The 26,532-nt window shown below is 40.0% G+C and overlaps 1 protein-coding gene across 2 annotated transcripts; it reads left to right on the top strand.

Moving 5' to 3' along the window:
- The first annotated feature begins 376 nt into the window (after window positions 1-376).
- On the top strand, window positions 377-25,132 carry LOC109044158 (fatty acyl-CoA reductase 1). 2 transcript variants are annotated; one of them, XM_019061721.2, is made up of 9 exons: window positions 377-593; window positions 12,148-12,383; window positions 13,820-14,068; window positions 16,943-17,088; window positions 17,868-17,977; window positions 18,727-18,919; window positions 21,503-21,748; window positions 22,704-22,963; window positions 24,891-25,132. In XM_019061721.2, the coding sequence occupies exons 2-8, from the start codon at window positions 12,171-12,173 to the stop codon at window positions 22,915-22,917; spliced, it is 1,371 nt and encodes a 456-aa protein (XP_018917266.2). In that variant the 5' UTR covers window positions 377-593; window positions 12,148-12,170; the 3' UTR covers window positions 22,918-22,963; window positions 24,891-25,132. The 2 variants fall into 2 exon arrangements, with proteins under 2 accessions (XP_018917266.2, XP_072153577.1); XM_072297476.1 differs by having other exon boundaries at window positions 377-597.
- The last annotated feature ends 1,400 nt before the right edge of the window (window positions 25,133-26,532 follow it).

Raw genomic sequence — 26,532 nt, 5'->3', positions numbered from 1 at the left:
AGACGTGAATGACCGACTATCGTCCCCATTAGAAGCTATGGTAAAGAATCGATTATTAAGGTGTTCGATTCATTTCCCAAAACTTTTGGGGGAGGGGGTACCTTGCCAACCCTTGCCGTTTATCACCTGCTTCACTTGTTACCAACCTTTCGACAGCAGAGAGTTCAAGTTTAGAATATTTTTTTTTTCAAATGTGACGCACAAAAATTGATTTCAAGACTGCCAACATACGCCTACTAGAGTAATTTTCACTGTGGAACAAACAAATAAATGCTTTTTTGAACTATCTGTATGCAACGTCTGCCATTTTTTTTTTTTTTTTTTTTTTTTTTTTTTTTTTTTTTGCCCCAAGTAGAGACAAGAGACCCTCCACTCGTTCCTTGGCGACAGATGGAAAATTTTATTTCCGGGGATTCAACACTTCTTAATGGTCAATATTATAAGGGAGCAACAGTCATCACCCTTTTTTCGGCTGAAGACGGACCTACTATGTGCATGATGAGCTGCGGGAAACATAATGCGCCAAACAAGTTTGCCGAACCTCGGTATATTTGCCAAACGAAATACCCAACACGTCGTTCAACATCCACCCAGTACGTAAGTCAACAGTTAAATGTTAGAGTCCCAAAAGTAAAAGCTTCTACCATCGCTAAGACACCAATGAACAGTCTCTTGTGTCTCGCCTTAAGAGCTTTGTAAAGCCTAAAATGGCTGAGCTACACTGAAAAGAAAAAGTTAGGGGCTATATGGACATACCGTCCGTTCCGGGTTCAGAGGTCGAAAGTTCCGGGTGCTAGAGCTGTAGCTTCGACTGCTCCGGCTGCTGCGCCCGGAACTTTCGGCCTTTAAACCCAGAACGCGGACGGTATGTCTATTATATAGCCCGTAAGCACGGCTTCCCCGACTTAAGTTTTTTTCAGTGTAATCACGAGTTGATCCTTCAGTGGCGATAAAGTATTCCAGCGCCCTATCCACCCTGATGTTCTCATCTCGGCCGGGCAAGGAGTAGGAAACTTGGCTGCAACGAGACCTTGAGAGGTTCCCAAAATTCTTCCATGATCCGGCATGGAGGCGGCCTTGCACGAGATATCCCGTGGGCCCTCGGAAGTTGCTGGTCACTGGTCAGTGGGGCACCGCGTCGCCCTCGCGTCGGCCGGGCCGGTGCACCGGGTATTCGGGTCCCCTCAAAACCCATCTCGTACCGGTACCTACCCGCGGCTGCGTTGTGTAATTCTCAGGGGTCGATATCCTTATTGGACTCCGACTTCGGCAAGGCCTCCAGCGTGACGCAACATTACACAACCCGAATGCTTCCTATCCCCCACCGACCCCCCCCCCTTCCGTGCGTGGTGCAGGCCGGTGTGGGGCACCGGATGACCCGGTTCCCTCATTTGAGAACGGAGCCGGAAGATATTTTGACGACAGATTCTCACCTCGTCGAGTGTTTTGTGTTTTCGTTTTTTTGCTGATGGTCGTGGTGGGATACCCCGAGACAGTCAGCGTGAATCACCTGCGTCGTTCGCTTGTTTTGCTCGTGAGCAGGGTTGCAATTTTTTATGGATCCGTGTGAAATATTTCACCATAAATTTATAAAAGGAATTAAAAAATACGTTGCAGAAAGCAATTTCAAGACTTCCACGTCGCTTTGTAATTTACTTATGGAGCCTTTACCTGAGGGAAGTACAGTTAATAGACTAACTATCGCAACCTATAAAAGACCCACGTTAGTCCATAATTTTCCCCTCGGTCTATGACAACCGCACTCGTTTTAATCAGGTGAACCGCTCCATAGATAGACAAGGCTATAGACAAAGAAGATAGACGGACAAACCAGCGATCCTACTGGCATCATTCAGAATACAATTTTGACGTACCTTTGTCATCTTTGTTTATAGCTTTGTCTATCAATTTTAGTAATCAGCCTGCTGACGTTACCTAATTTTCTCTCGCGTTATATTTTATGAACAGTGGAAATAATAAATATTCCAACTTGAAATAGTGGCCGTTCATTTTTCATAATCAACGGGAAATTCGCGGGTAATTTAAGGCATTATAAAATTTATATTTCGGTCCGCAAATCAAACCACGAGAGGAAATTAAGCAAAATTGAAATGCCACTACACTGAAGCCGGTTAAATCTAACACAAACCGTCCAATAGACGGATATCCTCGGCGTAAATACGTCAAAATTGTATTCTGAATGATTCCAGTAGGATCGCTGGATTTTCCCTCTATCTTCTTTGTCTATAGCCTTGTCTATCAATGTCAATAATCAGCTCGCAGGCGTCCAATAAATTTCTCTCTTATTTTGTTTTATTAACAGGAGTTGTTACTCCTGTTCATAAAACACTTGATTCTAACTTGAGAAGTGATATCATTCTTGAAAATCAAGGGGAAATTCACAAAAAATTCAAAGTTAATCTGCGGGCTCATTATTGAAATTGATCGACAAAAAAGACGTAGGGAGTATGGAGCGATCATATTGGTTGAAGGGGATGGTTTTTATAGACTGAGGGAGAAACTGATGGAATAAATATAGGATTTCTCGTGGGTTGCCGTTAGTTAGTCTTTTACGTACTTCCTGTGTCCATTGCAACCACCTGCTTCCATCCCTCCATACCCCTTTTGTCTTTTTTGTCTATGGGTAAGTCTATCAATTTCAATAATCGGCCGATTGGAATTTTATAAGCCGAATAAACCACGGCAGGTAACCAATCAATCGAAATGTGGTTACGCTGAATCTGGTCAAATCTCATCCAAACCGTCCAATGTGGATGGACATCTTCGGCGTAAATGCGTCAAAATATTCTGGTCGTGGTTGTCCTGGTTTCATTTGATCAACCAATGGGGACGTTTGTTTACCTCCGTTCGGAAGGCCTTCACGAGCAATAAAAGGCAACCTGGGTGGATGAGGCCACCCAAAAGAGCGTATCTAAACGGGGTTTCCTCTCGGAGTTGCGTGGTTCTTTCCCGATCGAGCCGGACGGAAGTGGACCCCGAAGAGAGGAGAACACATGGACGTATCTAAATCAAAAGGAACTACATCCATTCTGACATGAGCCCTGAGGTCCATAAAAGTAGATTCAAGACAGGGCTCATGTAACGATGGATATCGTTCCTTTTGATTTAAATATGTCCGCATAACGTGCGCGGACGGTGCTGCGTCGCACAATGGAACGAGAGTTTGAGAGAAGTTGGACGAGGAAGTTTTTTTACTAAGATTTGATTTTTAATCCGTCACATTATACATTTTAAAGGGTGTTTCATAAAGAAAATAACACGAAAAACCAATAAAACCACTTTTAGAATCTTAACGTTTTGTTTTGACGAAGATACAAGGTGATCCAAAGTTCAACAGCTAGAATGCAGGAGCGTGTTCTACGGGTAAAAAAAAAAGACATTGTTCCTCTGCAAAGTTTTCTCTAAAAGTGCCCTCTGAAAGAGCTATGACACTACCCCTCCAACTTTTTGGTAAAATCATCGTTAACAACATAACATAAACATAACATGAACATGAATTTTGGCAACGGTAATGGACCCAACTCATGTAAAATAACTAGTCCCTATGGTTCTATGCGCTCAAGGCATCCATGACATCAAAAATAGCGATATCTCAAGTTAGGGGGAGGGAGTTTGGGGGTCTTGGATTTTCCAGGGCAAAAAACACTGCATAAAGACCCTCAGAACCCCCTTAAACCTTGAAATGTAGCTAGGTTTTTACTATGGATCAATTCAGCGCTGAAAATTATGGGACCTAGGTGTTTTCCGTGAGTGTTCGTCCATACCCGTTGTCAAAATTTAGAAAAAACGATGATTGTCCGGAAAAATTGGGGGTAGTAGCTTATTCACCTTTGGAAAAAAGCTTTATGGAGTAAACATGCCTTATTTAGACCTATAGAGCACGCTCCTGCAGCCTGGCGGTTCAAATTTGGATCACCCTGTATAAGCGTTTTGAAGTATCCACGTCATGTTCATCCTCTCCCAATATTTCGCTCCTCTGTGCGGCGCGCGGCGACCAATCTGAGACGGTTAACGCAACAGCTCCAGAAAGAGAGAAAGTAGTTACCCATGATGCAACCACCGCGATGCGATGCGCCCCACGTCGCGTCGCGACGCCCCCCCCCCCCCCCCCCCCAACGCCGACCGCGGCCACAAAGCTGATTATCGAAGATCGCGTCCTGAGGAACATTCATCTTTTTTATTCCACTGACGCGACGTCGAGGCTTAAGTGCTGTGCCATGTTAAGGAGAAACGCCATATGTGCTTTTCAACGGTACCGGATTTCCGGGATAAGATATTTAATATTAAGACAAATTTTGAACATTATTCCTTTTGATTGCGTGGATTAAAATGCAGAAAAGATCCTGTGAAAAATTCAAGGAGAAATGCACAGTATCCCAGAGTAGGTATTTCTTTAATCAGATGTCGAGACACAGGATGTTCCTATGTTCAACGAGAGTATTTTCAGAATCGATTGTTGGGGTCAAAGCTGACTTTTGACCTTAAGACTGTTTTGTTTTCAAACCTTTTCGTAAAAAATCCCATACCTTCAGTGTTACAGATCCTCCCTTAAAATTCACTGAAAATATGGCTCCGATTCTTTTTAAGTTAGAGACGTGCTCAGCGTGTTAAAGAACGTATTTTTATGCATTTTAGCTCATAACTGTCGTCACAGCAAATAAATAAAAAACGTTTTTTTGGTCCAAACTTTGAGAGGCCGTAATCTTTAAAGGAAAAAGTTCTCCGGTAAAAATGTTTCAGAGCAATAAAGCCTTATTTTTACCCCAAAAATCTATGTCCATTTGTCGTTTTTCCACAGAGCGATATTGCAGGTTCCGTCACGTCGTCTAGTGTTATGAATAATTCTAGTCAGTGGTCGAAGATTATTCAGTTGGTCAGTTGCACATGTCGCAGAGCCATGTCGAAGTAGTTGGGTCAGCTAGAATAACGAGATCTAATCAACTGTGCTAAGAAAAAAAACGTCATTTGGACATTCGGATATTCCCAGATTTTGTTTAATAAAATGATTATATTTCAAGGAAGCCGTGAAAAATAATTTTTTGAAAGTTTTGGAGGCACTTAATGAATTTATTAATTAATAAAACAAAATAAAGAGATTCAAAATTTTTGATGGGGGAAAATGTCATCCCAGCTGAGTATTTTTTCACGTATTTTTTTTTTTTTTTTTTTTTTTTTTTTTTTTTTTTTTTTTTTTTTTTTTCTTTTTTTTTTATGTCGCAGAACCATGTCGAAGTAGTTGGATCAGCTAGAAATAACGAGATCTAATCAACTGTGCTAAGAAAAAAAACGTCATTTGGACATTCGGATATTCCCAGATTTTGTTTAATAAAATGATTATATTACAAGGAAGCCGTGAAAAAAAAAATTTCGGAAGTTTCGGAGGCACTTAATGAATTTATTAATTAATAAAACAAAATAAAGAGATTCAAAATTTTTGATGGGGGAAAATTTCATCCCCGATATCAACGTAGAGTAAAACCCGCTGTCATTAGCAGAGAATCTTCATTGAACACTTGCAAGGTTATCAACCTCGCATATGTTGCAATAAACACGACGAGTATAGGATCAGGGTTCTCCAGCTCCGATTAGAAATTAATTCCGAATGTTTATGTATGTCGGCCGATAATTATCTGTAGAATTAATAAATCGATTACACTTCATTAAAATACATTGGAAGAAAAAATAGGTACCGCGCGGAGTTTGAGATCACAATATTTGCATTTGTTATTGGAGAAAATCGATTTGACATCAGGTCCAGCTCGACGGGACATGAGTTCGAGTCGATTGACAGTAGCTAACGATACAATTTTTGCGAATTTTTCGGGTTATGGTATCACTAGGTTCACAATACAATTTTGAGTCTCAAAAAAGAGGGTTTTAATTCTCCCAAAAATTTAAAAAAAAAAAAAAAAAAAAAAAAAAAAAAAAAAAACATAATTAAAAGAAAGGGAAAGAAAAAAATGAAACTGTCTACGGGAAAAGAAGGGAACCATATAGGCGAAACTATCAGCGGAAAGACTTCTGTCGTGTTGATCCGACCACGTGGACATACTCAGAGACATTGAACTTGGTTCTGGAACTAATCGAAGAACCTAGACTACACTAAAACAATGGAATATTAACGAGAGAGTGTCTATTGTATAATGAGAGGCATTTTGCACTTCAACAGTGAGACTGCGAAAACAACCAACCAAAATCGGCTAAGCTGCCTTAACTTGCGCGTGAAAAACTCTGAATGTTTTCGTCCAATTTGGATAAACAAAGATTTTTAAGATGTTTTCCGCAGGGTTTTCTTTTAATTGATTACAAGAAACGCGAAAAACAAGGGCTTGTCGTACCGCCACGTGCAAGCCTTAATTGATACGCTGGTTTTTCTGGTGCATACACCACTTTAAGGGATGGCAGCCTCCTATAGATCGACTCCTTTAGAAATTCTGCTCAGTTTGACTGAGGAAGTGAAAGATGTTGTCAGAAAAATGACCAATCAAGTAAGACTTCATCCCCGAGGGGACTCGATTAAATAATCTCTGAAAGCGTTGTATGAGTTGACAAGGAAAATATACAAATGTACTCATAATATAGCCTCAAACGGAGACTCGAAGGGCCCCAGCCCTCCTCCCGGGTTTGAAAAATTGGGTCGTCCCAGGAGCAATTTTAAACATGTTCTCACTAATAAATATATCGAATTAAAATTTCGATGAAACATATGACACAAACTTGTTTAGCGAAATCCATGACATTTCTTGGGAGGCGCCAAGTATAGATTTCTGAGGGGGCTAGCCTCTCTTCTTGTATACCAGCTCTACCAATGCTTGCAATTTTGTGTGATTTTTTTTAGAATAGATGAAGAAAATTCACAAAAAATGCCATTAAAGACTGTTTGTTTTTCCTTTACAAAAATGATACAAGACCGGTGACTTACAACGCCACAATCTGAGAAATGTATGCATTTTTCGACTGGGCGGCGTCATGAAGAGATTCAAAATTAGTCATGAAGAGGCAAAACTACGACGAGCAGTATACTTTTTGTCCTTCCAAAGTATTACATTTCCTTATACTTCTTCTTCCTCTTCCCTTTCTTCTTCTACATCTTCTTCTTTTTCTTCTTCTTCTTCTTCTACCTCTTCTTCTTTCTCGTCTTCCTTTACTTCTTCGTCTTCTTCGTCTTCTTCTTCATCTGTTTCTGCGTCTCCTTCTTATATTCTTCTTCTTCTTCTGCGGCTCCTTTTTCTTCTTCTTCTGCGTCTCCTTCTTCTTCCTCCTCTTCTTCCTCTTCTTCTCCATCTTCTTCTTCTTCGTCCTCTTTTTGGAGTCTTCTTCTTCTCCTTCCTCTACTTTTTCTTCCGTTATCACTCCATCGCATTTAACGCTCACTTTTCCTGCTAGAGCGCGTTGCTGAGAGCCTCGAAGACGAAAAGACGGACCGCGAACGGGGAAAGTGAGAAAAGAAAAGCATGGACATCCTGTCCGTAGTTGCTAGTGAGATTCATGCTTTCAAAGTTGCCAGGTCATGCGATAAATTTTCCATGGGGTTAAATTGAGGAAAAAATCTGCTTTCCAGCACTACATCGCATCAACGCATAATTTCGCTTTTCGCGGCTGAGAAGGAAAAATTCATACCGACGACCTTGCTATTGTTCGTCTATACTACCGTGCTACGGAAAAACGCTGTATGAAACTTCAGGCATTGCCAAATTCCCTTCAATAAAATGCGAATGCATTTGGGAAAGTTTTGAGTATTGTTCGTCCATTTTTCCAGAAAATTTTGTTCGCACCCTGGTAAAAATTGGCGATAGGAGCTGCGTTTCAAAATACCGTAGGAGTTCTTATATCCGACTAAAGAAGGCTATTGAAAATCATATAGCTGGCTGTAGAAAGCGGATCAAATCATATAGCCGGGCTATACGAAGCTATGAAAAAGTATACAGTCGCCGGGCTTTACACTTTATCGCTATTGGCTATAAAAGGCTATAAGAAATTGTGTAGAAATTCGTGTGCTTTGGAAATCATTAAGTTTGATACGGAACTACCTTAATATTTACAAAACACACATTATATTTTCCTTTAAGACATATTTTTTTTTCATCAATTAAAATGAGAATAGTCCATACAGAGTGTGCAAACATTTCAAAATCATGAGTTGAAAAACGCTGACTCTGCGAGATTAAGTATTAGGGCCTAACACAAAGCTGCGCGGCGACGCGCTGGCGCCTTCAAACCTAACAGGGATACTTCACGCATTGCGCAATGCGTGAAGTATCCCTGTTGGGTTTGTAGGCGCCAATGCGCGTTTCGCACTCTCTGCCCGCCCGCCGCGCCGCAGCGTACCACGGCGTCTGAAGCAACTATTTCACAGCAGAGGTATTGCACAGTATCATAAGAAATTGAAGGCGCTCCTACATATTAAGAATGACAGGCATCCTTCAAAAGTACGGAGCTTTCCTCGCAAAATAAATCAAGATACTACGGCACAAAAAAGAGAGCGGTAGTCCAAAAACTAACTAAGTCCTGGTATCCGTATTTAGTAACGTTTAGTATAAACTTTATCATCTGGCTGTTGCTTAATCGCGATCGGCTATAAAAGGCTATAACAAATTGTACAGCCGCCTACAGAAGCTATTGGAAATCTTACAGCCGGCTTTAGGTCTATGGTATTTTGGAACACAGATTCTACTGCCAATTTTTACCAGGGCAGTTTAATCTAAAATGTCTGAACATTTCAAAGGAAAATATACTTGACTTTCCTTAAAAATACATGTTTTATTCGGAGAAATTTGGCAACTCTCGCATGTTCCTACGGTGTTCTTTCTTAGTGCGGCCGTATAGAGTATGGAAAAAGTACTCTGCCATCGTTGTAAAACTATTGAAACCGTTTCTTGTGTAGAGATCGTAAGCTCCAACAACTTATGAGCCCTACACCTCCTTACCAATCACAACTTCCAGCGCTCATGAGTAATTCACCCTCTGACCCTTTTGAAAATGGACGATCCTATTATGTATTCCAGTTTTGTCGTCTCATAGGTCATCGTGCTTCTTGTAATTAATTCAGTATTTACTTTTGGCATCAGATTATTGGCTCCTCGCCTCCAGTAGTTTTCGCAACTCTCATCAAACCCCGTTTGTCTAACAAGATCCCAATATCGGTCAAAAATTCAAAATAATGTTCGTGTTTTGCTTCCCACCTTATTCTTTACATGATTTAGAGGGAGTGTGATTCATTTTAAATTTGTTCTAGAAAAAGTGTTTTCGCTGTTTTCATCTTTATTTTATAAATAAAATTGTCCCCAGCTTCAACGAAGGAAGAGATCGTCCACGATTAACAAAACACCTAGCTGGAACATCAGTGAATTATTTGAGGAATTCCGGATGATACGTTAAAGTTACGTTTGTGAATGCTACATCATACACTGATGCACTGGGTGATGCCTGAGGACACCTCTATTCTCATCTTATTAGAACCTCAAGGTGCGTCAAGGAGTCAATATTCAGGTGCAAAAATATGATCAATATCTCGTGTTCTTTATGCATTTTTTTTAAAAAAAAAATTAGCTGAGTAACATCATTTTAAGGCATCTTGTAACAAGCTTTTCTGATTTTAATGAGTCTCATTTGCACTACATTTTGTAGTAAGGAACCACAATTTCCGGCTTAGGTCAGGAACAGCGTAAGTCTCATTAGTTTCATCATGCACATAAGTGTTTTTACGGATGAGCCAAAGATTACGGATCCTATTTACAATACGTAGCCAATTTGTTAGAGAGTGATTTTTTTCTTTAAACTTTGATTCTGACTGGCTGAGCTAACACAATTTATTCTGTAAAACGATTTTAAAAATTTCAAATGCATTTGGGGTGCTTTGAATTCATTTTTGATGAGGAATCATATGAATGTGATGACATTGTTCTTACTTTGTCTATTGGTACATTATTGTCCCACAGGCGTCCTAGCAAGTATGAAAAACAGCTTATTACCTAAGCCTGTTTCCCGCGAATCAAGTTAATACTCGGACTCATTTTTAAAAAGCACGTTTAGGACTTTTGCAAACTCACAATCGGTCCGCCCAAAAACGATTTACAATGTGAGATTTATTACAAGGAGCACCATTTGGACTCGGTTTCGCAAAAGGAACTACTATAATTGTATCATTTTAGAAAAAAAAAAAAAACATATGTGTCATTAGTTTCCCTATGCAGGCAGGTGATTTTATGGATGTTCAAGGAGTAGCAGCTTCTTACTTCAAAGTGAGATCCATTTACACAGCTTGTGAATCCCCCTCTTGCAAACTGTTTTACTGATCGGTTTTCCACCCTCCCGAAATCATGAAAAGTGTATCCATTCACATTTTAGTACGCTTTCATTTTTTCTGTCTCGCACTGGGAAAATATGCAGAACGCAGATATTAAATGATATCAACTAAGGTTTTTATGTCCCCTCTTCAAAATGTTCGTCACGAAGCCATGCTTCAAAATTAACTCTAGGGCCAGCCGGTATGATCAAGTGTTCTACCAATATGAAAACTAGTCAAAATTAAACCGGACAGCTTCAACGGTTTTTACTTTCTCGCTCTCCTTAAGAGAAAGTCATCCTTAAAAAAAGAGAGACAAAAAACGAAATTTAAATTTTATAATTTTCACAAAATCAGCAAGCATTTTAGGGCGCTTTTAGTGAAAAAATGTATGTCCGTCCATCCGGCGCCCCGAAAAGAATTTATACACCAGTATCTTAAAATCTAGTCGTTCAAACCCATTCAAAATGGGCGTAGAATACCACATTGACGGTCTTCTAGTGCACGCCAAGTGATATTTTGATACTCTAAAATGGTTGAGAGGGGGGTGGAAGGGCTACGGGGCAAAAAGAAAACTTAACGGAATTCAAAAATTCACACCGTCAACTGTTTTGGTATGACTTTAAATTTTAAGCAAGATACTCTCAATAACAGAAGAGATACTAGCGATGCATCAAGCACCGCTAGTATCGCCTCTAAAATTTCCTTTAAGATCGTCGGTGTAGGATCAAAATTGGAGGGGTGAGGGCCATTAGCGGAAGGCGCATATAACCTTAATTTGACTTTTGAGCATGCTGACATTATAGGCAAGTAATCTTTTAAATTGGTGGAGATGACTGTGCAACTGCTCCAAAAGTATCTGCGACACACCAATATTTGGGGGGGGGGGGGGGCTACGGGGCAAAAACAAGAAATCCATCAGATTTCCGGCTAAATCCGCGCTGAAGACCAAACGTAACTGGGTTCTACGTATTCACAACACAAAATCAGCCAGTGCTATGAGTCAATTGAAACCTGGAGTGTTCCATATGCATTATATCGCCAATATTGTTTGAATACTATTGGCTGGACTGACCTCAAAATTATGCGGGGCAGGGCTCCTATATTATGTTAGGTCATAACCTTCAGCCACAGTATTTACAAGACATACGATCGGTTGGTCTCGTTATTCAGAGTAATCCAAAAGTCCTGCACCAGCCCTATAAACCTTAGGGTTCTTAGCCCTTTTCAGGGTTGCCCCTTTAAAATTTTGGGGATTCCCAGAATTCGTTTCCTTTAACCTCGGAGCACCCGCAAAATTTCAAGGCTTTGTCTCAATTTGTTCAAAAGCTATAGGAGTGATGCCTGACATTGCCGGTGCGGGACTTTTAGATCACTCTGTAAAATCAATTCATTCCAAAAAGACGTAGAAGATCATTTTCTTTGATACATTTGGGTACTTAATGGTATCTCTAAATGGGAAGGGGGATGAAGAGACAAAGATTACACAGTAACTGGACCAGTGGACCACTTCCACTGCAAGGCACATTTTTCCTGACTTTATCGCGGTTAATAAACAAAGAAATAAAAAAAAAAATTTTAAAAAAAATCAATAAAAAATAATGATAATTTGTTTTTAGAGATAGCGAAGGGACGGATTCGCAATTTCGATGCTAGCATCTAAACGCAACAATTTGTGCGTGAGGGCTGTCTATGTTGCATAACCAAAATACTAAAGGCAATTTGGGCATGAGTTCACCACAATCAAATACGTGTGCACATACTTGTTCATAGTATTCGAGAGCATGGCAAACGGGGTATGACTTATGATGATGATGATGATGATATCTGTTCCTTTTCAGCTCGAACTTAACACCGTTCAAAAATGGCATCTCAATCCGAGAGTTGTGAAAAAAGTGTGATCCAGGAGTTTTACAAGGGGAAAAATGTGCTCATTACGGGAGCGACAGGTTTCATGGGGAAGGTGCTGGTGGAAAAACTGGTGAGGAGCTGCCCGGAAACGAGGATAAGTTTAATACTCAGACCGAAAAATGGCCAAAGTATCGATCAGCGGCTGGATCGATTCAAAGCTCATAAAGTAAGCTACCATAAGTACACTGCAGAAGTAAGTAGCTATTAAGTAAGAGGGATCTTCAGCAATGGGCCCGTCGCAAACTTCAGTTGGAGCAAAAAGAAGAGTTGCTTCTTTCTAAATGAAATGGCTCGAAAATCACGATAAGCTGGAAAGACTGAAATATACTCCTAACTTTGCGTAAAATATAAGCGTTTTTTAAAGCCTCTTGCCTCGAAAACGAAACTATATGGCACATGTGGACAAATTGTTTGAGTAGTCGTTCCATCCAACCCTTGCTCACTAGGATGCTACACTATATTCAACATGGCTGACGCTTCCAAGCACAAACCTATAGGAAGCAACAGGGTCCTTATCAAAACGAGGAAATTATAAATATAAATACGCCAGTTGATAAAATCCTATTTGGTCACGTTTGTTTTAGCGGATTGGCGTCGGCCATGTTGAATCCTGACAGCATCGCAGCAACGAATGCAGCGCAGCATCCTGGCACAGTGGTCTTGAAGCAAAAAAAAAAAAAAGCGACAAAAATGTACCCAAAAAAAAGTTTTCAAGGATGAATTTATGGTACGTGTAGACTTAAATCGCGAAAAATCAGAATATTGACTGATCTTATTTTCGAGACTTCGTAATTTTTAAGTTTTATATTAAATGCATGTTTTCTGCTGATTTTGATCCGGTTTTTTATTTATTTGTTCATCGAATTAGAGTCGATCAGTTCACGTCGATTGACTCACGTTTTTATTTTGTGCTTGATTCTTGTCGATTGAGCGCGTACCCTCTCGTTGCATGCAGACTTCCTATCATGCACTTTTTTTCAACTGGACAAGTCGACATCTGCTGCGTCTAAAGCAATTGTTGTTAAGGTTAAGAATATGTTGTGCTTGCTGATTTTAACTCGTTAATACTCGACTATCTGAAGGCGTTTTATGTGCGCAAGTAGCGCAATCCGTTGGAGAACAAACAAAGTAGGGATTGATCGATTCATTTAATGTCGTTTTTTTTTTTTTTTTTTTTGTTCTCGAACAGAGCGCTCTACTTCCGCACATAAAACGCCTTCAGAGAGTCAAGTGCGTAATGAGCTAAAATCATCAAGCACAACATACTCTAACAACAGTTGCTGCGGACGCAGCTGAAGGCGAATTGAAAACAACCGCATTATATACGTTGATAAACATTTTAGGTCTTTAATTAATATTGTAACCAATAGAGAGCTGTATTTTACAGTCTTTATATGGGGGATTCTCGAAAATTTCTTTCGTTCCAAGATCACATGGAATCCCCTTAAAATTTTCTTATACAAATTGAATCTCCAGAACAATATCACCATTATGCGTGAATGAAACTGGTAAGGTCGGTTTGAGACACCCTGTATAGACGTGAGGTTTTTTTGCCTCAAACGCAAAGTATGATATATATCTCTCCTATAATTTTGTTGGAAGGTTTTCGACCGTGTGCGGGAGGAGAATTTAGAGAGCCACTTACTGAACATAGACGCTTTGGAAGGTGATCTTTTGGAACCAGAGTTAGGATTGAACAAGCAAGACAAAGAGAGACTGGCCAAGACGCACATCGTTTTCCATTGCGCCGCCTCCGTCGAATTCAATCAGCCTCTCAGAGAAGCCGTCCTCCGCAATGCTGGTGCCATCTTGGAATTCATGAAAATAGCCAAAAAAATGACCAACTTAAAGGTATTGTAACATATCAGATAATTCAACTGGAACTGCTTATCGATGGCCGAACTGCGAAACCAAGTATCTCCACTGTCAGGCTTCCTGTTATACTTTATTTTCCGTTGGAAAACTTTGCAACGTAATTTCTTGAAAACTAATCTTATTAATCTACTATATTAGCAAAATATTCTGTACTGTAATATTCTATTATTCTGTAATATTCTGTAAATGTTCTGTGTCGGCTTTGCGGCCGCCAACCACCGAAAAAAAACTACACGGAAAAAATCGTAGAACAGCCATGTTCAAGTTATTTCATAGATGAATGGATTCAAAAGCAAACGGGTGCACGCGAAAGAAAGTATGCATTTATCTTTGATTGCAAGGTTATGCACCTCTTTTAATGTCTTATTTTTGAACACCGTTTTTAAAAAGCTACACACACAATATTTCTGAAAAGTTATCAAGTTTTTTATGTATACATTTTTTTTTAAAAAAAAAGCTACACACATTTTTTTTTTTAAAAAGTTTAGAAATTCCCGGAATGATTTAAAATAAAATCACAAAAAATTACGACGCGATATGTTCTTTCTTTTTATTAAACCACAATTGATTTTATGCGATTCAAGTTTCAAAATCGCTGCGTCGTTCAAACATCGTCCGAGTTTCTGAATCGTTGCAATTAAGATACATATTTACCCTTTAATTGGGGTAAAAACCGGGTAGGGACCGTCAAAAGAAATGATGCGTGGACCTAGTTTTGCGGCGATTTTAGCGTCGCGCAAGCAAGGGAGTGCGCCGAGTGCGGTCGAGTGCCGAGTCATCTTCACAGTGTGATGCGCCTTCCTTCAATCCACCTAGCGGCAATGTGCCTAGAAACATACCGGACATACCCGTCCCGTAGTCGAATAGTTATCGCAAATAACTCTCGCGTGGTGTTTGGTGCAATGCGAGAAGTATTCAGGCAGGCTTGTGGGCGGTAACATACGTTTGGAGCCGACCGCGCTGTTTGGCGTAATGCATGAAGTATTCTTGCAGTCTTGCAGGCGCTGATATGAGTTTTTTGACGCCAACCGCAGCGTGTTTGGCGCGATTATTCGAGCTCGCGTTAGGATAATCACGGCGTCAAACAATGGGGCTTAAAAGGCCCATGGTGTGTCTCGACGCCGTATGAACACTCCAACGTTGCCTCGTTTCTGCCGATAAAATATTTTCTCTCAAAAAAGTTAGAAAAGTTCTGTATGTTCACTTTTTTAGATTGAATGGACCTTTAAACACGGTACAGATTTAAGCACTCTGATACATGATTCTTCACCAGAATTTTACGTAAAACACATTTCGCGCAACGAAAACTACTGAAATCAACTTCTAACTAAGATATTAACGTTTTTATTGTCTATTGGTTACGGGAACTTTGAATTGCCCGGTCACAAGAAAAACAAAACCACACGTGAGTCCTACGCACTACAACGGATTTAGCAGACTACCAATCGAGCATGATTTTTTTCCTATACTGTGTTGTTCAAAGTGTGTACAGCTTCAGCTGAGCGTCAAGATTGAGGTTGCCATATTTTCATATTACTGAGACTGTCATAGTGAAATTTGGCGTACAATTTAACCCAAGTAAATTATTCTTTCTTCCGTGAGCGGAAAGGTTTTTATTCATGAAAAACGTTATTAACCACGGTTAAGAGTTAATTTAAGCTTAGGATCTCGATCCTTCGATCTCGACGTCGAGGGATTGATATCCTCATTGCTTAATGGTGTTCACATCGCGAGCCTGCAATCCTGGGATCGAAGGATTGTGGAAATTTTCCTGTTTTTTGTTCACTCGTTTTTTCAATTTTTTTAATTGAGAAACAAGCTTACTTTATAGCTTGAAATATATATAGAATATCCTGCCAAAGGAGGAAAAAAATGAGGATAGTTTTAAATACATTTCGTTGAGTATGGCAGGAAGCTTGATTCTGCAACGTTGCAAAAGGAGATCCGTGGCTTCGCACTTTGGTCTTTGGTCATCGATTTGTTTATATCGCGTTCAAAAGTTGATCTCCGAACTTTCCGTTGTATGAATATCGTTAATTTTAAGTAAAAGTTTGAAGTACGCTTCCGCCCTAAATCACCATCCACGGCGATTTTACATGACGGCAAACGCCTTGGGCAGTCAAATCATCAGCCGACCGAAAATGAGCGCCCGGAAATAACAAAAAATCGCGCATCTCTCGACTGGACGAACGGGATAACCGATCTTTCAAAGGGAGCAAGGAGCGAGGGACCCGCCGCGCGATCCCTCTATTTTTCCGGCGATAGATGGACCGGGACGGTCAAGCCGATACCACACGTGCCCGGGTCGGCCTGGCGGTCCCCGCTGAAATTGTGATAAATTTCAAGTCATAAAGTTGGCTTAATTTTTCTCAGAAAAATAAATTGTGAGTAGAAATTTTGGAACATCGCAATGGAGATACGTGGTTTTGCACATCGATCATTGATACATACATTCAAATTAACGAGGAAAAATTTACAAGCGCTTAAAGGAATGAAAATCATTGACCTTTTTGTAGCCTTTTGTCGCAAAGATTCCGACTGAAAGTACGATACTGCTAAAATGATTAATGTCTCTGACATTAAATCCTTCTAGGATTCTCCTTCATTTGAATGAGTATGCAACTTAAGCTACGTTAGAGGCGGAACAGTTGTAGTCGTGCCATTTTACCAATTTTTGTATTGAACTTCCAATTAAACTTGTTCCTATACTTTGTCCCGGTGTTCTGTTTTCGGTTAAACGATTTTGAACGATTGATGGTAAGGAAGGGCCGGATATTCAAGTATTCGATTTCCGATTTGTCAACCGCAACTAAAGTTCCAGAATAATTTCACAGTTCTTTTCGTTTTCAGGCTTTTGTGCATGTCTCTACAGCCTACAGTAATGCGAACATTTTCAAAATAGATGAAATTGTTTACAAAAATAAGCTCGACTACAAAACACTTTTGTCGGTCGTAAAAAACGATAGCAGTCAAACCTTAGGTGCAGTGGAAAGTAAGTAAGTGAGTATGCATATCTTTACTCTGCAATAAAATATGTTCAAATCGCATGTATTTTTAAAAAAAAATGTCACACGCATCTGTTGTAATTTGAAAAGCTGTGGTTGGTTAAATCAGGGCAAACCAATTACAGTCACAATATACTCTGTCATGCATTGTGTCTTACTACCTTATACCAAATTAAATTATATTCATAATAATGTACGCACAATTTACGTATTTTACGATGTGACGTCGCTTTTTTTTCATATCCTACTCTCGTTTGGATTGACATTTTACTTCAACATTAACGCGATTATTTTGTTCTGTACTTTGCGACAGAGTGCGCAAACATATTCAAAAAAAAATTTTGTAACCAAAAAATAAAAAAAAAACATAAATAAATACATTAAAACATTAGCCTTAAACTAGGTAATGCTTCAAAGGATTTTAGATAGATTACAACAATATTATAGGAATGTCAAGAATAAGAATGTTTTCATTTAAAAGAAAATTAAACAAACATTTGAAGATTAATAATGATTTAATTAGCAATTTTTACGGATTTTGCTCATGAGGGTCAAAAGTCCATGTCGATTTACGAACTTTTGATTTAGCTATAGATAAGTTTTCCTTTTTTATGATGATTCTTCTAAGATATGTATCTCTTGACGGCAGATACTGACCTATTGAATTGTTTTACATTTCATTTTTTCCTGTTATTTGTTGTTATTAGAGTACATGTATCTCAGATTCTTAGGAGTAAAACATTGATCCATTTATTAACTTCTGCTTTTAGGGTGATTGAAGAATTGCCTAACACGTATGTTTTCTCGAAAGCTCTGGGTGAGCAAGTAATAGCCGACCACGAACAAATTTTGCCAGTTACTATTTTCCGTCCATCAATCGGTAAGTGCGTGCAAGTGGCCCAAACTGAAAAAGATAGCTTGTCATTCTGCAAACAGCTCAGTTATGCGCCCCATATTATTCAGTTACCTTCCATGATCTTATACAATCCCTTCATAGACTCATTCTCAAATTAAAAAGTTAAAATTAAAATGAAAATAATTAAGAATAAGATTTAAAATTAAAAACAACACATACCTACCAAAAACAGGTTGAAAGAAACAATTTTTTCTCTGTAGCACCCCTTTTTTCTCGTCAAGAGATTTTTGATCCAGGAATTGGTACTTTTTTAATTGGACGTATTTCTATCAAACGGACCTAAGCGCCATAGGGTGAGGAAGGTAGAAGGGGGCTTGGATTGGCGGCGGAATCGGGCGTCCGGCTTATTCCGTCCTATACTCGCAATGCTTTTCCATGGCGCTTAGGTCCGTTTGATAGAACGCGCTATCCGGGATTCTAAATTCCTCAAAAGGAACTCAAATTGGCGCTTAGTTCCGTTTGATAGAAATACGTCCAATTGTCGATTCATCAGTAGTAAATAATAGATTAAACAGCCAATCGAAATTTTAACCATCGTTTAATATATAATTATTAATTTTTAATTAAGTTAATAAGATTACAAATTAATAAAGTTGAATCGAAAGACTTTCGATCAATAGGAAAACTCTGCAATTTGACTCTTGACGACGGATCTGCTACTTGGATTACTTTCTGATTGTTTCGTAATGCTGATTATGATGGTGATTGTGCAGTGACGGCAGCGATTGCTGAGCCAGTTCCAGGGTGGGTGGACGTCATGAACGGGATCACGTGGATGATGGTCGGGGGTGCCACTGGAGTCGTTCGCGTTCTCCCTGTCGACAGTGATAAGAAAGCCAATTTCATCCCCGTTGATACCTCCATCAATGCCATGATAGCCTGTGCCTGGGATGTCTCCCGTTCAATGTAAGTCGCACACCTTCACATGTATCCAGTTAGAATGGTACGATGTATCGTTTGGCTCAAAGCACTAGAACATAACCTCAAACAAAAAATTTAGAATTTAAGGTGATTCGATGGACGCCATATTTTGTGTCAGAAAGGCATGCGATATATCGCATCCATTGGTTCCATTTTTTCATTTACTCGTCATTTTTCTCCAATTTTGAGATCGCAATTCTTTTGTCGGGGGACTAAAGCACTCACTTACCAATTTTAACAAAGAAATTCAACGTAATAAAGGCGCGGTTTTTTTAGAGAGAAAATATCGCATTTGAGTGCAGTTTCAATATCAGTATCGAATGCGATATTTTCTCTCTGAAAAAACCACGCCTTTATTACGTTGAATTTGTTTGTTAAAATTGGTAAGTGAATGCTTTAGTCTTCTGACAACAGAATTACGATCTCAAAATTGGAGAAAAATGACGAGTAGCTGCAAAAATGGAACCAATTGTGCCGTTCTGACACAAAATATGGCGTCCATCGAATCACCTTAAGTGGAAAAGCTGAAAATGAGAAAATTCCTGACAATTTCACTCTTCGATGCCATTTTGACCATTTGGCCCCTGTAAAATCATTGCAAGAGGGAACAGTCATTCGTCAAGCCTAAACAAATAGCATAAAATGATTCAAAAATACTGATTGGTCCAATTGAAGGCAATCAATAGAGGGTCGGGCAGCCGGAAATGCTCTAAGTCATAAAACCCACACACGTGTTTTTGCGTCAACCATCGATTAATAATGTTTCTTGAGAGGCAGAATACGCCTTACATTAAATCATAGGCCGCGCCACGTTACCCACGTGTGATTTGAATTGCATACCTAAATGGCTGAAGGCGTGTCATACTCTGAATACTTTTGAACTTGTCATGGTATACAGAATACTTTGCCGTTTATTTTGTCCGCTCGCACCGCTCCTACGTTTTTACATAGGAAAAGGCTCTTTCCTCATGATATCATTTTAGGATAATACGAGGGGCGTTCAATAAGTAAGTATCCCCCCTCTCTAAAATCCATAAGAATGGACCAATTTTAAAAAAATTTGGGCTCAAAATCTTCCTTAGGATATTTTGAGTTCAACGAAACAAACCGCAACAAAATCGGACCATGTGCGGCCGAACGCGAGCCGTTTGAACGCGCCGAGGTGCTCGACGCTCCCGCCAAATCCGCGAGGATTTGAAGTCCGCTACAGGAGAAGAGCTTCTCTGCCAAAGCCTTAGTCGTTCATCACTGACGAAAAATCAAAGAAATTTTTGTAGAATTCGGGGCTTACCTCACTTCTCCACATAACCAGCTCGATCCAAGCAAGTCTGATACTGAGACTAAGACTAAGAGAACAGCTTTTGGATGCCTCGTGCGTGGAAGTCTTTCAGCTGACCGCGGATGAAAGAGTGGACGGCTTGTTTGACCTCTTCCACTGATTCAAAATTAACTCCTCCGAGTTCAGATTTCAGATACGATAATAAATAGCAAACCAGACCACCATTTATTCCCGTTCCTGAAATCTGAACTTGGAGGAGTTAATTTTGAATCAGTGGAAGAGGTCAAACAAGCCGTCCACTCTTTCATCCGCGGTCAGCTGAAAGACTTCCACGCACGAGGCATCCAAAAGCTGTTCTCTTAGTCTTAGTCTCAGTATCAGACTTGCTTGGATCGAGCTGGTTATGTGGAGAAGTGAGGTAAGCCCCGAATTCTACAAAAATTTCTTTGATTTTTCGTCAGTGATGAACGACTAAGGCTTTGGCAGAGAAGCTCTTCTCCTGTAGCGGACTTCAAATCCTCGCGGATTTGGCGGGAGCGTCGAGCACCTCGGCGCGTTCAAACGGCTCGCGTTCGGCCGCACATGGTCCGATTTTGTTGCGGTTTGTTTCGTTGAACTCAAAATATCCTAAGGAAGATTTTGAGCCCAAGTTTTTTTAAAATTGGTCCATTTTAATGGATTTTAGAGAGGGGGGATACTTACTTATTGAACGCCCCTCGTACATTTCGCTCATTTTCGCGCGGTAGGTCAGTTGCACCTATCACAAATAGACCTCTTTTAAATTGTATAATAAATAGTGACCCACGCACAGTGAAGCTAGTCGATCAGAGAGCTCGGACATGACATTTTTTACAGGACTTTAAATTTCGATGTTTAATTCGTCACCTTTTAAAGTTTGAGGGGTGTTTTTGACGGAAAATTTCATGAGAAAACCAATGAATCAGCTTTTAAAATCTCCAAGTTTTGTTAAAATGAAGTTATAGGCTTTTAAAGCTTCCAAATTTTGTCCGACCTCTCGCATCGACTCGATCCACTGTGCCTCGTTACAGGAAGGTTAAACGATCGAATAAAACAAAATGGAGGTGTAACTAACAAAAATAGTCAATACATCGCAAAATTGTATTGATTCAAGGAGAAAATCGAATCGGCCAATAAATCAGGGCTTAAAAAATCGATTCGATTTTAAACATTTATCTGGATAAAATAATCAATATTTTGGTGGATTCGATTGAAAATGCGCCTCCCGACTGAAGAGTAAATAAATTTCAATGCAAATCTATGATTTACAGTGAGCGAGGATTTGGGAGGAAGCTCGTTTACAACTGTGCCGTGGATCGGACTTCGGAGGCTAGTTATGGCGACGTCATGCACTCAGCGGAGGAGTATTACAATTTCCCTTTCCTGGAGACGTTTTGGTACCCTAACGGGATGTTTATCAAGAATAAGACACTCTGCTTCTTCTACAGTATATTCGTTCACTTGATTCCAGCGCTACTCGCCGATGCCGTAGCACTATCGTTGAAGAAAGAGCCCAGGTAGGTGACCGTTGTAATAAGAGTATACCACTAGACAAGGTACGAATTGAAGCAATCTGATACATGTTTCTTAACCAGAATTTCACGTAGAACACGATTAGCGCAATGGATATTACTGAAACTAACTCCTAACGAAGATATCAACGTTTTTATTTCACATTGGGTACGAGGAATTTGAACTGCCCGCTCACAAGAAACTCAAAGCACGTGAGTAAAATCGCGCACTACAACGGTTTCAGCAAGTTTCTCAATTGAGCAATGTTCATTTCTCATAATGTGTTTTTCAAACTATAAGTAATTTGCTATGGCTGAGCCAAAGCGTCAAGATTGAGGTTGCCAGATTTTTTTATCGCAGATACTGTCATGATAACGTTTAGCGCGTGATGTGAATCACGTAGAGTATTGAGTTTTCATGAGCGGGTGGTTTAAATTTACGCATCAGGAATCATTAAGTATCTTCGTAAGGAGTTAATTTCGGTATTTTTCGTTGTGCGCATCGTGTTTTACGTGAAATTTTGGTCAAGAAACATGAATCAGAATGCTGAAATTCGTACCTTGTCTATAGTGCTCCATTACGCAAACCTCTTATCGGGGGAAAGGGTCAGAGCTTGCTTAAGCCTTACCAGGTCTATACAAAGGTAGGAGGGTGCTCAACTTAAAGCTAACGTCCAAGTTTAAAAAACAAATACTGACAATATTTTTCACAAAAAAAAAAAAAAAAATTAGCCATCTTACACTCATCTGTTGAAGATCGTAAAACGAAAAAAGGGGCTTCCGTTTTTCGACCCAAGTTTATGAAAATAATTCCTCTGAAAACTTTTCGCCATTCTCTGAGAAATCCTCTTCTAAGGACAATCTCATCTAAAATCACTTATCTTCAGAGGTTTTGTGCAAAACAAGTACAAAAATATATTTTTTCCTAATTTCCGATCGATTCCTAAAAACCGTTTTGCAGGCTCCTGGCTATACAGAGGAAAATTTATTTCGGCGTCACAGTATTTGAATACTTCCTACGTCATGAGTGGAAATTTAATAATCAAAACCTGCATTGTCTCTGGGATGAACTGGGGGCTGCTGATAAGCAGCTGTTCAACTTTGATCTCAACCAACTTGTCGACTTTCGGACATACTTGCGAATTTGGATATCAGGGGACGAAAGTACGTCATGAAACTAACCGAGGACAGCCTACCGGCTGCCAAGAAAAGACTCATGCGGTAAGTCACTTACAAAGATCAGTCACTCTTAAATCCTCAAGAAAGCCAATGGGTCTTTCCAGTACCGTATCGGAGTTTTTGCCCCCCCCCCCCTCCCATTTCAATAAAATCCTAAACAAACTCCTCATCCCCTCACTCCTCCCCTCTATTTTCGAAGCCCTACTCACAAGACCTTTTCGAAAAAATCGCGCTTTATAACTTACGTATTTAAACATGAAATGATCTCACAACCAGCCTATCTTACGTTTTGTAATCATTGAATTAGCTAGATATTTGAAATAAAACATATAAATAGTTACCAGTGCTCACCATGCGGAGGTACCTGAACATCCAAATTCAAACCCTGGCCCAGGAATGATAGACTGAAAGAGTCCCCAAGGCTCCAAGTAAAATTGAACAGATAAAATTTGGAAATAGGTCATTGACGGGGTAACAATATATTATGCTACACTGAAAAAAGTGAAAAATACGGGGGGGAAATTATATTACTCTCACAAACTTTAAGGTAGGCTGAAACCAACTTCAAAATTTTCAAAGCCTACAAAAATTTCTCTTTTGTATTATTCAATTTTTATAGAGGTAAATCAATCCTTTGCAAAGGTCTGTTTCAAAAGTTATAATGTCGAAAGTTACTTGAGATTTGTCAATCTTTTTCATGACAGCCTACGTACAAAATAGAGGCTTCAAAGATATTCATCGATGCAAAGGCCCGCCAAATCCCATCTCGGGCCCTGGTACCAATTTTCTGGCCCGGGCCCCTAGCACAGGGGGGGGGGGGGGGGGTCCGGGGGGTCTCCCCCGGGAAATTTTCGAAATTTTAAATCTATTTGGACGCATTATGAAGCTCTTATGATGGAGATTTTCCATCAATTTCTGCAGAATAATTACGCCTTTTTTTTTTTTTACTTTCAGCACCAAATACTTTCGAATTGTTGCATTCAAAACATCTAGAAATTTTTTTTTTTTGGGGGGGGGGGCAGATGATACTTTTCAATTCTAGGGGGAGCCGGGCCCCCCTGTACTCCCCTTTCGTACGTCTCTGGCAAGGGAGTTGAGCCATTGAAGTTGAGGATGCCTAGACAGGAGCCTCTTAGCATCCGTCAACGGAAGAAAATGAAACACAGTTACTAAAAATATCATTCTACTTATACTCAAAATCTTGAAAATAGATAGAAATCTCTGAAAAAGTAAGAAAAATTTTACAGTGCCCTAGCGTGTTTTTGAAACTTTATTCACCTTTTGCGGAATTTTTAGGGTAATTTTTTCACTTTTCCTAACGAGACAAGGGTTACACATGAATTCGTAGTGGTTTGTCACCTGCGTCACGGGCCCCTCCAGGGCCCGGGCCCCGGTACCAAGGACCCAGTATCCCCCCCCTTGTGGCGGGCCTGGATGCCTTTCCCGGCTCTCCCATTGACCAGCTGTGCAAGTCGGGATAATCGATGAGTCTCTTCGAAACCTTTAGTTTGTACATGGGCTAGACGCTTATGTTAAAGATCTCCTTGGACGATGAGGGGGCTCCCTTAAGAAAGGAGCGTCTAAGGAACGACAATGAATACGACCCAAAATATTTTTAGACCTTGCCCCAGCTGGCTGATTATTGAATCGATAGAGCAAGAAGATGTCAAGAAAATGGAGCGACCGTAGTGGTGGAATAGAGTGGTTGCTGAACACTATCAAAGGAGTAAAGTAATGGACCATCTTTAGAGTCTCTCGTGGAGTGTCATTAGTTAGCCTATTTCTCACCTTCTTTGTCCATTACACCCGCCCGCCTCCACCAATAGGATCGAGCTATTTCCCTTGTGTCCTCTTTGCCTATCGCTTCGTCTATCAATTTCAATAATCAGGCCGGAGTAGTTCCTTGTAATAAGTGTTTCATTAATCAATGCAAAACTGTTAAAAAAAGTGTGTAATATTTTGATTTCAGGCTTTATTACTTAGACTGGGTGGCGAAATCAATAGGAGCTTGCGTACTTTTATTCTTCACACGAGCGTTTGTCAAGATGCCGGACAGTTGGCTTCCATCTCGGATCGTGGATAATTTCCACGAATTTGAGTATTTCCTCCTCCCTGAAATGAGAAATGTCACCATGTTTTGGGGCAGGGCGGCATAACACAAAAATTCATACAACGCCACAAGAATTTCGTGTGTTACCTAAAAAATATAAAAACTAAATAAAAGTAAATGTGCCAGGCATTCGATTCCTCTCATTGGTTTGGCATGAGTTTCAAAAACGCATCGGTTTTGTCATTAGTAAATTGCAGAGATGCAAAACTTGATAAAACATCATAAAATAAAATTTCATTAATTTCCCCAAAACTACTGCAAAGGACTCAGCATGCAATCGTAGTTGGAACGAATGTAAACAGGAAAATCGTTATTTTCAAATGTAGAAAGCATGTTAGTAAGAATCAAATTTTAGAGTCTCTTGACGAATTCCCGGATGATTGTTGCGGGTTGCTTACGCAGCCCCTCAAAAATCATTGAAATTTCATGGAAAATGGAATTTCACTTTAAAGCAAAGTGAAATTTCGTTAAATTTCATAAAATTTCATGAGTCTCTGATCGAACTTGTAGCAACCCGTAGCGACGGTCCATGGCCGTTGCCATTATTCAGAAAAAACGACGATTTTCCCGAAACATTAAAGGTGGCTCCTACAGGGAGTGCTTCTGGTAAAAACTTCATAGAGAAAAAATGTCTCATTTTTACACACAGAACGCGCTCCTGCAGTCTTTCCCTGGTAAAAATTGGCGATAGGAGCTGCGTTTCAAAATACCATAGGAGTTCTTATAGTCGACTGAAGAAGGCGATAGAAAATCATATAACTGGATGTAGAAAGTGGAAAAAATTATACGGCCGGGCTATACGAAGCGATAAAAAATTATACAGCCGGGCTATAGTTCCTATCGCCGGGCTTCACACTTTATCGCCTGGCTGTTGCTTTTTCGTCATCAGCTATAAAAGGCTATAAGAAATTGTGTCGAAATTCGTGTGATTTGTAAATCCTTAAGTTTGTACGGAATCACCTTAATATTTACAAAACGCACATTATATTTTCCTTTACTACATATTTTTTTTATCAATTAAAATTAGAATAATCCATACAGAGTGTGCCAACATTTCAAAGTCATGAGTTGAAAAACGCTGACTCCACGAGATTAAATATTAGAGCCTAACACAAAGCGGAGCGGAGCGGAGCGGAGCGGCGGCGCACTGGCGCCTACAAACCTAACAGGGATACTTCACGCATTGCGCAATGCGTGAAGTATTCCTGTTAGGTTTGAAGGCGCCAATGCGCGTTTCGCGCTGGCTGCCCGCCCGCCGCGCCGCCGCGCTGCAGCGTACCACGGCGCTTGAAGCAACTATTTCACACCAGAGGTATTGCACAGTATCATACAAAATTGCAGGTGCTCCAACATGTTAGGAATGGCAGGCATCCTTCAAAAGTACAGAGCTTTTCTCGCAAAATGAATCAAGATACTATGGCCCAAAAAGAGAGCGGTAGTCCAAAAACTCACTGAGTCCTAGCATCCGTAATTAGTAACGTTTAGCATACACTTTATCGCC

The sequence above is a fragment of the Bemisia tabaci genome, chromosome 2 (genome assembly GCF_918797505.1).
Source record: "Bemisia tabaci chromosome 2, PGI_BMITA_v3".
NCBI lineage: Eukaryota > Metazoa > Arthropoda > Insecta > Hemiptera > Aleyrodidae > Bemisia > Bemisia tabaci.
This window is presented reverse-complemented; position numbering and strand designations above follow the sequence as displayed.